This window comes from Mytilus edulis, chromosome 3 (genome assembly GCF_963676685.1).
Source record: "Mytilus edulis chromosome 3, xbMytEdul2.2, whole genome shotgun sequence".
Taxonomy (NCBI): domain Eukaryota; kingdom Metazoa; phylum Mollusca; class Bivalvia; order Mytilida; family Mytilidae; genus Mytilus; species Mytilus edulis.
In genome coordinates, this window is record NC_092346.1 from 92,918,088 (window position 1) to 92,934,489 (window position 16,402).

At 32.2% G+C, this 16,402-nt stretch overlaps 1 protein-coding gene across 2 annotated transcripts; it reads right to left on the reverse strand.

Moving 5' to 3' along the window:
- Positions 1-2,988: 2,988 nt before the first annotated feature.
- LOC139517782 (uncharacterized) lies at positions 2,989-15,430 on the reverse strand. 2 transcript variants are annotated; one of them, XM_071309205.1, is made up of 8 exons: positions 15,270-15,430; positions 13,457-13,597; positions 12,929-13,131; positions 12,478-12,594; positions 10,595-10,859; positions 8,746-9,057; positions 4,272-4,435; positions 2,989-3,548 (listed from the first exon to the last, which is right to left on the reverse strand). In XM_071309205.1, exons 2-8 carry the CDS (start codon positions 13,576-13,578, stop codon positions 3,394-3,396), a joined length of 1,338 nt encoding a protein of 445 aa, XP_071165306.1. In that variant the 5' UTR covers positions 13,579-13,597; positions 15,270-15,430; the 3' UTR covers positions 2,989-3,393. The 2 variants fall into 2 exon arrangements, with proteins under 2 accessions (XP_071165306.1, XP_071165307.1); XM_071309206.1 differs by lacking the exon at positions 15,270-15,430 and adding an exon at positions 15,185-15,204 and having other exon boundaries at positions 3,077-3,548.
- Positions 15,431-16,402: the final 972 nt, after the last annotated feature.

Consider the following 16,402-nt stretch of genomic DNA (forward strand, 5'->3'; position numbering starts at 1 on the left):
ATACATTATAATATAAAAATAATAAATAATGACTTTTAATTGGGATCTATTACAAACATCAGTTTCAGTTTTCTCACTGTCAACAACTAATTTCGCAGTAATGCATTAATGACAAAACTTCTAACTACTCTTTATTTAGTATCTCCGTATCTAACTTGACATGTTACACGCATGGCATGCATGTTCACATCACACCGACATTGCTTTAACGCAAAACTGTGATGCACCGTTTCGAATTGGGCGGCGAAATGATGTATTACTTAGTTTTTGAATCACATAACATTCATCTTCTCTGTAAAAGGTACGGGATAAAGACATTTTCTTGTAGAAAATGGTGGTTAAAGCCTGGTTTTAAAGCTAGCAAAACCTCTCAGTTGCATGACAGTCGCATCAAATTCCATTATATTGACAAAAAATGTGTGATAAAACAAACAGACACAAGAGGTAAAAGTTTCACAAATTATTCTATCGACGTGTGCATTTTTTTATCGTGATATTATTGACTTAGTGAGGATAGGCATTGAGATGCCTGCAAATCAGCTTTCCTTGTAGATGCACAAGGACGGACTCAGATTTGAGTTCATGTAATTAAGTGTGTTTTTTTTTTGGTTTATAGGTTTGTTTAAATGTATTTGTTTTTGTATGTTAAAAATGTACAATATTAAAAATATGTACACAATAATCATTTTTAAAAGCACGAAAACAGGTATTATATAGATATGGGCAAATGTGGTATGAGTGCCAATGAGACAACTCTCCATCGCAATTAATAAAAGAAAACATTATAGGTCAAGGTACGGTCTTCAACACGGAGCCTTGGCTCACACCGAACAGCAAACAATAAAGGGCCCCAAACGAGAAAACTAACGGCATAATCTATATAAAAAACGAGAAACACTTATGAACCACATCAACAGACGACAACTACTGAACATCAATTATGTATACATTTTAATCTGTGAATGTGACAATAAGGTGAAAAATATTAAGAGATAAACTCTAAGTACTACATATGTCGGTATTCATGCGATATTCAGCTGTAATCCTATCGACAACTTGTTCCCATCATCTTTTTAAATATACATAAAAGAGTAACTTTCTCTTTTTTCACTATATGTTCACTCTAAAAACTTTTCGTATAAATCAATCATTTACTTAAACACTGATTGTATCATGCCTTGATTTTATCTATATAATTGTAAAGAATTAGGGTTGATTGAAGACTAAATATTCCAATAAGATAATTACCAGCTTTAAACTTATTTGTTTCTGTGTAGTGCTTGGTGGAGTCATAATTGCCTCTGGTTTTCTATTAGCAATGATATATATATATATATTGTACTTCTTTTACTTACAATAAACTTTGCCACCTTTAGCATCAACTAATATGGGTAAAATAGCTTTCCTGTAAACAACATCTACCAAACTTTTGACATGCAAAATTTAGTGTAACATCTCTCAATAGTTATTGTTTATCATGCATGAAAGAGAAGGAGAACTGTATTGTACCAGTACATACTTTACAACAATGAACTAACAAACAAACTGACAAACATAATGACATACACAGTTGAGTATAAAAGCTCAATCCTTAATTTTCTCGGTTCATTTGATTAAGTCTCATAAATGAGGGAAAATTGGAAAGTAAAGTTCAGTGAATGTATACTCCATGACAAAATTAGCTACATACTATTTTATGGGACAATGACATTCGAAACAGTTAGAACTAGTTTGTAACTTTACAAAAGAGAGAAGTCACATAATTCTCACCAATTAAAAAATATTGTCAAATGTATATGGTGACAATCAATACTGCCCAGTATGAACATTATCTGGCAAGCTGTGTAAGAAGAGATGTGTTCAAACGTGTCTTTGTATCATTGTTCCAATTTTTATAATTAAAAAACAGTCAAAGTCTCATAACTTCATGAACAAATTGTAAAATAAAAATGACAGTTGAAAATATGGTCAAGAATATGAAAAATAATCTTTCTAAGCATAAACCTTTTTGAAGAAATAATTGTGGAGTATCATAGTGAGGCAAATAAAGGATTCTAATTACTATGTCCACTACAGTAAGTGCGGTGGGGGACCATTTAAATAATATTGATCATCTCCTTTCTGTCACAGCATGTGGAGCAGGATCTGCTTATCATTCCAGAGCACTGGAGACAACCCCTGTTTTATTTTGTTGGGGTGCATGTTGCTCAGTCTTTAGTGTTCTATGTTTTATTTGTACTTGATCAGAGTTTTGTTGTAATAATTATTGTGTATAGGTTTCATAATGTATGGTTGGGGCAAAATTAAGGCACAGACCGAAAAAACTAAAGATTTTGCAATTTTTCTACCTATAAAGGGGCATTACTCAACAATGAGTAAAGTGACACTATATATCCAAACTCAACTTGATCTGTATTTTGTGATTATGAGCATTGTGTATAAGTTTCATAACATTTAGTTAAGGCAAATTAAGGAAGAGAAAAAAGCAAAATCAAAGTTAAGAGAATGGAAACTAAAAAATTTGAATCTTATTCAATTTATAAAGGGGCATAACTCAAGAATGAGTAAAGTGAGTCCACCAAAATTCAATCTAGATCTGTGTTTTGTGGTAATAAGCATTGTGTATTAGTTTCATAACATTTGGTTGTGGTAAACTTAAGTTAGAAAGCCAAAACTAAAAAAGATGCATTTTTTAATATTTGGCTGAAGCAAACTCAAGTTAAAGAAGGGAAACCAATTTTGGGACGTACGCACAGACAGACAAGGGTAAAACTCTATTAAGGTGGGGGGCATAAAAATCTATTCTCATAATGTCTTTATCGTCAAAAATGTGCATTTTTGAAGAAAAAGCTAATCCTTAAACATATTCAGGACATGTACGCTTGCTCAGAGAGGTTATAAAGTAAATAAATACTGAGAGAATAACAAAAGACCAGAGCAACAGTCTTGTATAAACAGCATGATGAAATGACAAAAACTTTAATTATATTTTGAATGATAACTTTGTGATTGACAAAATATTTTATTTATATAAAAGTCTTGAACTTGTACAATGATACTTTTACATTTTATATCTATGATTCAACATTTTTCCTATATTAAATATAAGAAATGAGGTATTTTTTATTAAACTTTAAAAGAAACAAAATTATAACCAAATATATAAATAAAAAAAATGTGAGAAGTATTGATTAGGACTTTAGAATCTGCATAATGGGACTAAATCATCTACAAAAACAATATATATCAAAATAAAGTATACAGATTATCAATGCTTAAAGATTGAGTTAAATAAGTGTACCAATAGCTTATAAATCCTATATACAAAAAAGTAGATACAGAAAATAAATTAATAGCATTATACAGCAACAGACGGTCCAAGCTTAAACATTGTTACATTTTTGATTGTATAGCATCTAATATCTGAACAAGTTGTGGTTTGGCTGATCCTAGATTGTCTTTATATTTATCAGAAATCTGTTTCCCTTTCCATGATGCTGAGGCTCCTAGCAGTGCTCCTAAAGCTGCTCCCCTGTGACAGTTCTCACCTACAATATATATACATCAGTGAATATCCTTATAGTTGTTACAAAAATAGCTTCTTAAAACATGAGCTGCTATAAAAAAAAACATAGCCTTTTTTGATTTTTTTTTACATTTTGTTCTTTTAACCTTCTGTATTTTTGCAAATTAAAAATACAAAATTTACAAAAACGTGCAGAGTTTTTTACTATTGTTTACATTCTTACAAGCTGACAATAAAAAACAATTCTCTCTTAATTATATCACACATTCATAAAACAGTTTTCTAAATGGCTCACTGATAATGTGTACTGGCTTTTCGTCATTGGTAAACAGGACTTGTATAATAACACTTGAAACCATCTTATTTTGTCTAAGAAAAATAATTTTTCAGCTGTTTTAACAGTTATTTGATAGATACCAGATATAAATTCAAGCATCTTGTCTAGTACACATGTAGTATATGACAGAAAAAGTGTACAAAAAAGATGTCAGTGCAGCATTTTCCAAACTCCTGTCTACATGAGGTAGCGACAAATGTGTTATGAGATCATTAAAAATTATTTTTTTAATTTCTTACCTGAATTAGGTATGATAATTTTTGTCCAATTCTGAGGATATTCAGGTAAATATTTAATGAACAAGGACATTAAATAAGTAAAGCAATTATTTCATCTCCTTATTTGGTCACATCTACTTTTTTAACCATCTCAACAGTTCGTGAGGAAGGTTTTATGAAAACTACTTACCACCACAATTAGCATTGGCAAGAAGTCCTTCACTTGGATGATCTGCAAACTCTAATGCTAGAAACATCATACTACTCAAAGCACCCTCTATGTAGCAGGCTGATCCTAGTCGACCAGTGGCCATCTGATATATCTGTAAACGTTTCTCTGATCCAAGTGGATATCTGAAGTAGAAAATGACTGTAGTCAAAAATAGATAGTTGCAATAATTTTGGACTTAATATAATCTAACATTTTTTATGATCTTTTTGCTTCTTTTATATCAGTGAGTTACAGGTAAATATTTCCATTCAAAGATAATTTAACATTTAAACTAATAAGAGGTATACTGTCTTTGTGTTAGATTCAGAATACAAGATAAGTTATCTGATGTGTAAATTAACTGATTGAGTCTTTTTCCGTGTCCTGAGATTTTAACTAAGTTCTTGTAAAACATGTTTTCTTGCTCCTTTTGGATTTCATGTCATATCATCAGTTTTATATATTTTGCATATTCAGGCGGTATCAAAGTTATACAAATTTATATATATATGTTCAGGACCATATGAGTATTTGGACCATACACGTATGAACATGACCATATGGGTATATACTCATATGGTTCGACCATACGTGTATGGCCGACCAATTAACAGGTTTACTTTTAATACTTAACTCTTCATATAACCCTTCTGGTTAATTGTCACGTCATTTTAAAAAAACACATTTTATTATAGATCAATTAAACCAGGTGCTCCGCAGGGCGCAGCTTTATACGACCCCAGTGGTTGAACCCTGAACAGTTGGGGCAAATTTGGTCACAATATTCAAGCTTGATTCTGTCATAATTTAGATTGTGATTAAATTTTTGACATAATATAGGTTTTTGTCACAAAATTAATGTGGTCAAAGATCTAACAAATCTATTGCACAATACTGTGCAATTGAAGATTTCTTCTTGAAACTTTTCAAAATTCAAAATTTGAAAAAAAAAAAAAAAAAAAGAAGGAAGCCCTTCAAAAAATGATAAACAAATAAAATCCCCCCTCCCACTTTTTGAATCCCCCTTGGAGCAATAACCCTTAAACTCAATCCCATGCTTTCCATTGCAGTATTGAACCTTGTAGTACAATTTCAGAGAGATCCATACACCTAAACACTAGTTATTGTCATGATTGTTTGGATACTAGAAACATGCTGCATTTTGGCCCTTTTTGGGGCCCTAATTCAGACATATTTTGGGCAATTAACCCAAAACTTAATCCCAGCCTCCCTTTTGTTATATGGTACATTGTAGTACAATTTCATAGAGATCCATACAATAACACACAAGTTATTGTCTTGTAACTAGAAAAATGTTTGTTTTGACCCCTTTTTGGCCCTTAATTCCTAAACTTTGGCCCCATAACCCCTAAAATGAATCCAAACCTTCTACTTGTGGTTATAAACATTGGGGTATGATTTCAGAGCAATTGAAATACTTCTACACAAGTTATTATCCTGAAACTAGAAAAATGCTTGTTTTGGGCTGACCAAAAGGGACCCTAATTCCTAATCAGTTGGGAACATCATCCCCAAAATCAATCCCAACCTTCCTTTTGTGGTATTGAACCTTCTAAAAAATTTTCATGAAGATCTATTCACTTAAACTTAAGTTATTATCCGGAAATCAATGTGTCTTCGGACGACGACGATGCAGACAACGACATCATACCATTATACGATCCCAAAATTTTTTTGGAGTGGTATAAAAATAATGATAACAAGATTAACTAAATAAAATAAGCAGTTTCACAGTAAATTTCATCATTGGTCAAAACTATTAGAAACACATTTTATACCACTGGTCATTACTGATATGGTATTACAAGTGAATGGCAAAATGTCGACTGAGGAAGAAAACGTTCAAAAATATCTGTTACATAAGAAGTCAACCGTTTTACTATAAACTGACATAAAAGTGCAAGATAAAGAATATAATTATTTGCTTACGTTTGAAACTTTAAAATTACCATTAGCAGTTCAGAATTTTGTTACCTATACATGTTTTTGTTTTTAAAAATGACATCGGAACGATCCAGGACCCAAGAAAAGCTATGATACATTTTTGTACCTTGTTGAAGTAAATCTCAACGGATACATGCAAAAATACAATTGGCGATACAAACTTTTTTATAAATAATCATTTTCTTGTAGCCATCATTGTTTTTTTATAAAGTTTTTCTAACGCATATTATTGCAAAAAAATACCTATTTGGTCCAAATACTCATATGGTCTGGCATGTTAATAAGCAAATGAGTATATAATCATATGGTTGGACAATACGCATACGGTTGGACCCAATGATGATACGCGTATGGTCGAACCATATGAGTATACACATATGGTCATGATCATATGAGTATGGTCCAAATACTAATATGGTCGAGAACATATATATATATATATATATGTAGGACTCTAAAGTGCGATGGGGATGCTTAAGTTCAATGGTTACGCTAAAGTGCGATGGTCTTCGCTAAAGTGTGATGCCTACACACACTAAAATGCGATGGTCCACAAAAGTATAGACGTAATAAACGTACTATGGATTTATGATGTGAACAGTCTTTTATACAAACAAAAAATGAACATAAGAAAGATAAATGTAGAATATTTGAGTAACAACTTTAAACCAAATGTCCATATGACTAACTCAATTTAAACATAACCGTGCTTTGTCGGCTGTGGCAAATGTAGAATTGAGAAAGGAAATGGGAATGTGTCAAAGCAACAACAACCCGACCATAGAGCAGACAACAGACGAAGGCCACCAATGGGTCTTCAATGTAGCGAGAAACTCCAGCACCTGGAGGTGTCCTTCAGCTGGCCCCTTAAAAAATATCTATACTAGTTCAGTGATAATGGACGTCATACTAAACTCCAAATTATACACTAGAAACTCAAGTTAAAAATCATACATGACTAACAACATGAACAAAGGCAAGAGGCTCATGACTGACTTGGGACAGGGGCAAAATTGCAGCGGGGTTATGTTTTTTTTCGGGTGCTGGAAGAAGGACTTGTGTCCTGCATTCGACCATCTTACTATATATACAGAAACAAAAGTATACGCATAAGTATCCTTTATCCTGTTTCTATTAGAAGCTAACGGATACATTGAAATAATTGTTTATGTTGCAGTTTACTTTCCGGTCCCCGTTAAAATATTGTCGAATTTAAAATAAAGGAACATGTTTTCATGCGTAAATCATAAATTGTCTGCGAAAAAATTAGTTTGTACATTGTAGGAAAATATAACCTGTATTTGTACTTGATGCGAAAAAAAAGGAGAAAGGGGAGATGTCCACATTATTGATAGACTGTGTAAACGGCAAGCTACATCAATTATTTAAATATTTGATACGCCTGAATTTTAAAAAAATTATCATATACAGGATATATAGATTTGTGTCAACCCTAAACTACCATTTTAGCAATTATTACATGGTCGTTTTTCTTAATTTAGAAATAATCACTACCGCTAATTTATATAAAGCCTATCACATATGTTATAAAACCTTATCATACTAGCTTTTGCAAAAAGACTATTTATTACATCCTTGTTCTTTAAAGTGTTTAGCCCTTTAACATTACCCTTTTGGTCCATCGCACTTTAACGTGATAAACCATCTTACTTTAACGAACAAACAACCACCGCACTTTAACGTGATACACCATCGCACTTTAGCGTAAACCCTCGCACTTTAGCGTGACCATCATACTTTAGAGTACCATCGCACTTTAGAGTCCTACATATATACATCGGGTGTTCCATTTATTTGGCAATCGCCAATGGCAGTCAGCAGGTTTTATGCATCAGTTGTTTAACCTACTAGTCAAGGCTTTTTGTTAAAATATACTTTAGGAAATTGTTGTTTGTGCTGTAGTTTGATCCCTCTATTAAGAAATTTGTTTTGTATGCAAACATATAAAAATTGAGTTTTTTATCCAACACAATGATAGATTTGAACATTGTTTTCAAGTTAGACTTGCAAATATATACATATATATATGTACAACTCGTCTAAACATCAACCCAACAATGTTAGATCTGTGAATTTGCTTTTGCAACTTTTTTGTTCTTCCCTCGCCAGGATTAGAACCCATGCTACTGAGATATCATAACACCAAATCGCCTGCACCGTAACTGGCGGGCTAGCCCACACGACAACCTGGGCTTCATAAAAATGAAGCTTTCGGTGGCCGGGTGTTACCTTTCCACGTGTTTATACATTTTTATATATATATGTACATAGTTTTCAATTTAGACTCGTATATATATATATATACATATTTATAGCTAAACTGCAGTCCCCTCAGTCAGACTTGTATAAAAAAAAATTTAAGTCGATGAAGTAGACATTTAAAAAATATTGACATTTCTACAGACATAAAAAACAAAATTCAAGGTTTAGATAAGATTAAAAATGAATTCTACAGTATTCAACTAACTCTTTGGCTTTTTCAAGTAATGTTTCCACTGTCTTTTTCTTTGGTGCTCCTCCAAGTTTTTTATGGCCAATAAAATTCTTGACTTCCTCAGTAAGATCCTTTCCATTTAATACTCTATGTAGAAGACGTGCATAGATTTCAATATACGGTATCAAAGATTCCTCAGGGTGTGTTAACTTAATGATATCTATAGTTGCCTTGACACAATCATCCTCTGGTTTATCTGCATAGTGAACAACCCATGGTACAGCAGGGACTAAAGCACCTATTACAATCAGCTGGGAGTCAGAATGGCCTGATTTACTCTTGAACCTGTAAAACAGATTTAAGCCTGCCAATTGATATTTTATCGTGTGTTTTTCTATGTTGTGATGTTACATGTATGCTATTGTTTCAGAAAAAGGGAGAAGGTTTGGTACCATTAAAGCGTTTAATCCTGCTGCAAATGTTTGCACCTGTCCTAAGTCAGGAATCTGATGTAAAGTAGTTGTCGTTTGTTTATGTAATTTATATGTGTTTCTCGTTTCTCGTTTTTTTATATAGATTAGACCGTTGGTTTTCCTTGTTGAATGGTTTTACACTAGTAATTTTGGGGCTCTTTATAGCTTGTTGTTCGGTGTGAGCCAAGGCTCCGTGTTGAAGGCTGTACATTGGACTTATAATGGTTTACTTTTATAAATTGTTATTTGGATAGAGAGTTGTCTCATTGGCACTCACACCACATCTTCCTATATATAAAAAAGAAGATGTGGTATGATTGCCAATGAGACAACTATCCACAAAAGACCAAAATGACACAGACATTAACAACTATAGGTCACCGTACAGCCTTCAACAATGAGCAAAGCCCATACCGCATAGTCAGCTATAATAGGCCCCGATAAGACAATGAAAAACAATTCAAACGAGAAAACTAATTAAAAATTAATATAACCTAAATGTCTGTGATTTAATATCTACTGAGTAATTGCTTTAGAAAAATTAATACTTCTGGCCAATTGCAAGAGATCAGGGCAGGTACATGACCATTCTTCAATTTATAATTATTCAAATTTTGACCTTTGTGGAATTCTATATGTTGAAAAAGAGACCAGAATTGTGGATTTAGTGATTGGATGTTAACACAAAAGACCCATGTATGAGAGAACAGCAACAAATCATATGTTTGCCTCCCATCTTGAAATGGAATTAAAATGCCTTTTAGCATCTTTTGAAGAAAATGGTATAAAAAGTCAACTAATAGCATGGTTATATTTTAAGACTTTGAAATTTACACATCAGAGGTATGAATAGGCTAACAATAAAGATCTTCACATTGCTTCCCTGAACCATAAATTTTTTGCAGGTTATTGACTAAATCAAGGAGAGACAGTGATAAAAAAAACTGACAAAAAAAGAACATTTTAGTTGTAAATTTATGGAAATTCAGCTTATTTTGTTCAGTAACCTGCCACATTATGCAGCAGCAAAAAAAAATATTGGACCAATGACCAAGTAAATTTCAGGATGTCAAAACCTTAAATCATGTTGCTTAAAATTCACCTCTGTTAAATCAGTTAATGCCTAAGCAATACAGAGAGAACACTGAAAATAAATTTGAAGGATACAAAATTGTAAATTTGGTAACATTTGCCATGTTTTAATTACTGCAGAAAATTGCAACAAGCTTGGTTACCAGGATATAAAAAAATATTTCAAATTCTATAGCAATATTTTTTTCTGAAATCCTAATAATTTATCTCCCATTTGCATGATTTGTGTGCATTGTTTTATGGCAAAATTAAGAGAGTGCAGAAATTTTTGAATTCACATTTTGTTCTGTATATTCAAGATGATTGGTTAGTTTTACCTGTTTTCAGTCCATACTAAGAGATCTTCAGCAGTTTTAGGGGGTTGATTCTCTAAAACCCAGTCTTTGAAGAATGATCTGTGGAAAGATTCTGCATAGGTGTCATTATGTGTACCAGGTGTGGTCATAAACTTTACATAGTCCTCCAAAACCATGCCTCGTAAATCACGTGATGGAATAGTGGTGTTAGGATCTACTCTTGACATAGTCTTTAAACACTCTAAAGCTGTTAAACTGTTTAGAGTACTGTCCCCTGCTTTCATACCTGAAAAAAATAAACTTATCATAGAAACGTAAATGTATTTTAATTGTGTATGCCAGTGTAGTGTTTTGTCTACATAACATGAGTACATCAGTGCTAAAGGAGACTATTTCGACTGAATTCAAACTTAAAAGTCACAGCTGTCTGCTTCTATCTGTTTGTCAATAACAGACCCCTGTATAAAATTAATATAAAATGCTTATGGTTGGTAACCCACAGTTGTAAACTAACTATGCAAATAAATGCACATTTTCAATCCAAATTAAGATTGTCACAATAAAAAACTTATGCGCAACAAAACTATAAAAAAAAATCATAGAGATCCATACAATAATACTGAAGTTATTGCCTGCTAACCAAAATGTCTTCCAACACCAATGCAGACATCACCATAACATAGTATGCAAACAGATTGGTGGTTGTATTAAAACATTCACTGGCTTAAGACATTTCAATTATATACATTTCTTTATGTGAACATAATACTTTTTGGTTTTCTTGTAAAACGAAGCACTACATGTATATTGTCATTATAATTTTCATGCAGCAGGTGACACATTTACTGAATTAACTACTACGGCAAATATACAGGCATACATGTAGATAGTTTAATGTCCTTCTAAACAAACCAATGACTCATATTATAATGAGTTTTTTTTACATTCAGTGGCAAATTAAACATCTTAAATGTACATTTAGATTCAGGACAAGAATATGTTAGATATTTTTTAACCTGCTTGTTTAAAAGTCTGACACAATAATTCTGACTACAAAGCCACCAGTCTTTGTTCTTTACTCCTTTACTCCTCCATCCCCTCCTTTTGTGGGGAAAGTTTATTTAATTATAAAGGGGAATCACTGAAGCATTACCAGAGCTGCCCCCTTATAAAAAGTTGTGGAACCACTACTGCTTAGTCTGTACTATGTTGTGCTTAATATACATTTTAATCTTTCAGTAATTTGTTGAACCAAGGATTTGTATATTGTACTATACAAATCCTTGGTTGAATTCACCTATGAAGATTTTGTCCTTTACCCTGTACTTCAGCTTTGACAACTTTGACTGTGAAAATTAAAACAGATCATTTTCCCTTGTGTGTGAATAACTTTCAAAAATTTTTATCATTATAATGGTCTATACATGTTCAGTAATAATTTGATGATAAACACTGATCAACATAGGGTCAAATGTGCAATGTTTATTTGTTGCTGTTGTGATATTGGCCACCTTTCATGACTGCTGATGTTTTTTTTCATGTTTAGTTTTATGTTGATTTGGTTTGATTTTTGGTGTTTTAACACCAATTTTAAGCACTGCATTTAGGCTATTTCCAGGCCGGAGTGCCTGGGGAAAATCACTGGCCATCAATAGGAAAACTGAAATTCCTAGTCAATTAAGATTGGAGTCGAGTGCAGGGTTCAAACTCTCAATCTCAGTGTTGACTGGCTAATGATTACAGTAGTAACTACTAAGACCACGCAGCCACCAAGCCCCTAGTTGTATGTTGATGTTTAAATCCTAAAGGTCAAGTACTTATAATTATGTTACCTTAGTGATTATGGATCATTATGTATGTGTATGTAAATGTACAGATCCCTGATGGTCAAGTATTTATGTTACCTTGGTGATAATGTACAGACTGGTCCCCACTAGTCCAGTATTTAAGTTTATTGTGTAGGATCACATGACCAATGACTGGTTTCGTTTTACTTCCCCATCCACTCCTGCCACTTCCTCCTACAAATAGAAATATTTCTTATACTTTACACATAACAATTAATGATCATTAATGGGTTATTTAGATAATGTAGCAAATTTAATACACAAATTTAATTAAACTAAGCTTATATAAGTAAATAGATACAAAAAAATACTTTAAAATAATCAGTACTGTCACTTCAAATGACTCACTTGATACTTTAACTGCAGCAAGGTAGATGTCTTCTCTGGTTTACTTACAATACTTACAATATACATACATTGTTGTTAAATAAAAACATTTAAGGGGAAGACCTCTTTTTTGTTATAGTCTGCTTCCATTTACATATTTCTTAATAAAACAAGATCATACCAACAGCTGATAGAGTAAGTATACTGGATGGGTGGTTTTTTTCTGGTTCCCTGTATCCTGTCAGCCATCCTCCATAACCATCTTTAATATCGTCAGGGTTATAGTACCAGTGTACCGGCATAGCCAAGGCATCAGCTATAAACATACCCCATAAGGCCTCTTCTTTAGATTTTTGTATGTTCATTGAAATTGATAATACTTCACTGAAAAAAACATAAGGTTTTAAAATAAGTTTATCAAGAGGAAAAACTGTTATCAACAATAGTTATTATCTGGTTGCAAAGACAAGGGTCTCATAAGTGTCTCTTTGATAGTTTTTTGAAATTATGAAACATCTATTGTAACAGTTGAATTCTTTTGTCATCTCCAAGATATCAATAGTGATAACTATTCAAAGGCTTGTAAAATGGCTTATAAATTTATACCATTTATTTTAAAAGGCAAAACTAGCTAGTGACGTAAAGTTGTCTGTGTAGTTGTTTTTGGGGAGTATATTTTGGATCAACTATATTGTATTTGAATTTCTACCTTTTCTGTTCAGTTGTATGCTGATTTCTGACTATTCGTGGTGTCTGTATTACATGAACTCTACTAAGGAGGACCACTGTTACCAACGAGGATACTGTTCTTCCTATCTTTGCTGTCAGCATTGATTCATTTAAATCGTTTCTACAACAGTTTAATTAAAAAACATTAAGAATTAAAAAAAAATCTTAATTATATGAACATATTTAAAAGTGTTTAAAATGCAATGTTTTATTTATTTCAATAGTCTTAAACTTGATACATGTACATTTTTTGTACATGGTACAGATGTGGATCCATGATTAATATATACCCATCCCCTATATCTGCCACTGAAACTGACTGAGTCAAAAATGTACAGGTCAAGTCACAACTTTCAAATTTATGTTTTCTGGGATTCATCTATTAACTACTTACATGTTGTTCAGAGGAGTGACTATTTGAAAAAATTTAACCAATAAAAAATTTAAACATTGCCTCTAGTTAAACCCTGTATATCTTTTATCTACTCATACATGTAAACACACCAGGATCACTGAATCAAAAGTCAGGACAGGGCATAATCATGAGTAATTCAAAATACAATAATCATGATACTACAAAAAAAATGTAGCTAGTCCAAATCATTATGATGCCTTGTACAACCCGCCAAAAGGGGAACTATTCCCCAAATGAGTAACAATCCCTCACTTGAGTAATCATTTCATAATGCTAAAAACTAAATTTTCTTAAAATAGGTCTTTTTAGGTAAAATGGCACAAATTTATAGAAAATGGAACAACTTCTCCCAAAGAAATATATTTTTATTGTGGGTTTTAAAAAAGTTAGAAGCCTAGAAAATAGTCAAATTTTCTGATTTTTCATAGGCTTGTACTATCTTCTCAGTAAATTAAGATAAGGATAATCATCTTTTAGAAAAGTTGCTGCATTTTTCATGAATATGTGCCATTTTAAGAAAAAAGACTCAGTTAGGAAAATTTTGTTTTTTAGCACTACAAAATGATTACTCAAATGAGGGATTGTTACTCATTTGGGGAACAGTTCCCCGTTTGATGGGTTGTCCCCAACCTGTTGTACAATGATTGTACATGTTGTAAGGCTTTTTTTGCAGTTTTTTTTCTATAATGCCAATTCAATAGAATAGCTGTTCAAGATGTCATGATTATTTGGACTGTAGTTACAATGTAGATACATGTACTAGTTACATGTACCAAAGGTAAAAATTTCAATTTGATTTAAAAAAAAAAAATCTAGCATAAGGGCATCTCTTGACTTTAAAATATAGTGCTTAAACTGATCATAGTAATGATAGCCTATTTTTGTCAGATCAGAGATATGGGATGACATACACCTACAAAATTTGAACATTATCACTTATTAGTCATGTTAGTATTACACTACTTACATTAATCGCAAAGTAATCCAAAGAACTCTTTCTATTCTGACAAATGTTTTTCTCTGAATATCTGAATTACTTTTCAGTTTACAACTGGCCAACCTTATATCATTAGGTTTAAATCATTCCCAGAAAATCACTTCTCCATGTAACACAACGTTTCATAACAGCTATATATTTACATAAACTGTGAAAACTTATGTAAAATAATTGCCATTTTTTAGAACAAAAGTCCTAATGTTCGCCCATAACTGCATATTTAGTTTAATTTTTCTACTTATATAGATACACTGATGGGGAAACTGGTTCTTTTAATTAATAACAAGTGTTAGTACATAACATGTGATTATATTTTTTACAACAAATTTTTTTATCAGACATGCTAAAAGTTGAAGGTTGCAGCTCATTAACAGTAATTACCTCTAGCTATGTGAAAACCGTTCTCACTCTCGCAACACAACATCTCCTCCCCTGTCTGGAGGAATCTCGCCGAGATTTCAATTCATTGTTAAATTTTTAAGTTATATAACTTTTTTATATAAATAGAACATAAACACGTGCTTGTGTTTACTTTGGTCATCTTCAAAATGGAGATAAGAAAATGACAAATGTTATAATGTTGCAAAAAGGCGACGTACAGTTCCGGTCTCAGTCAAAAAAATAGCGAAACTGCATTTTTTTTTAAATTAGCAATTATCATTTGTTTACATTTACCTTCAACTTTTGAAATCAAGTTGATACTCAGAAAAATGTGTGGAGCTCAGCTTAATCAATTAGACAGGGTAAGACAATAAAGTATTATATTATATTTATTTTGAAACCATTAAGGTTCAGTGAGTTAATATGATTAAAATCATTCATAAATCGAATCCTGTAAGAAATTGTTGACCATCCCCCCCCCCCTTTTCCCCCCATTATTTCCTATCTTCTTACTAATAAATATCTTAAATGGATACATTCTGATAATATTTTTTTTATCTATAATATGAGATAAGACAGACCTAGAAAAATCTAATTGCACGAGTTCGGCTTAATCTATTTATATCTACATTAATGTTTATATCGCTTGAATGGTCATTGGAGGTGTTCGGAGGTCAACTCAATGATTAATTAGATGGTGTCTAAAATAAAATACACACGAAACGAAGCTACATATTTTCGAGCTCATGCCCTATGCTATTATGGTTTTTTTGTGAATTTTTCGAAGGCTTTTGACAAAGTTTGGCATATTGGTTTATTACATTTATTAAAAGCACATGCCATTGAGAGAAATCTGTTGAATAGGTCCACAAGCTACCTTTATAAAAGAAAACAAAAGATTGTCATTAATTTAATTAATCATCCTCGACTTTTTGGAATGCATCAGCTGGTGTACCATACTGACCAGTTCTTGGTCCTTTATTGTATATTATATATATTAACGATTCATTCAGGTACTCGGGTCATGACGAGAAACTTTTATAATCAGTTGTTAGTCGTGACCTGATCGAGACAGCTGGACGAATAGCAAAGAAAGTTGCTTATATCTTTCACTCCATAAAAAACCCAGTTAT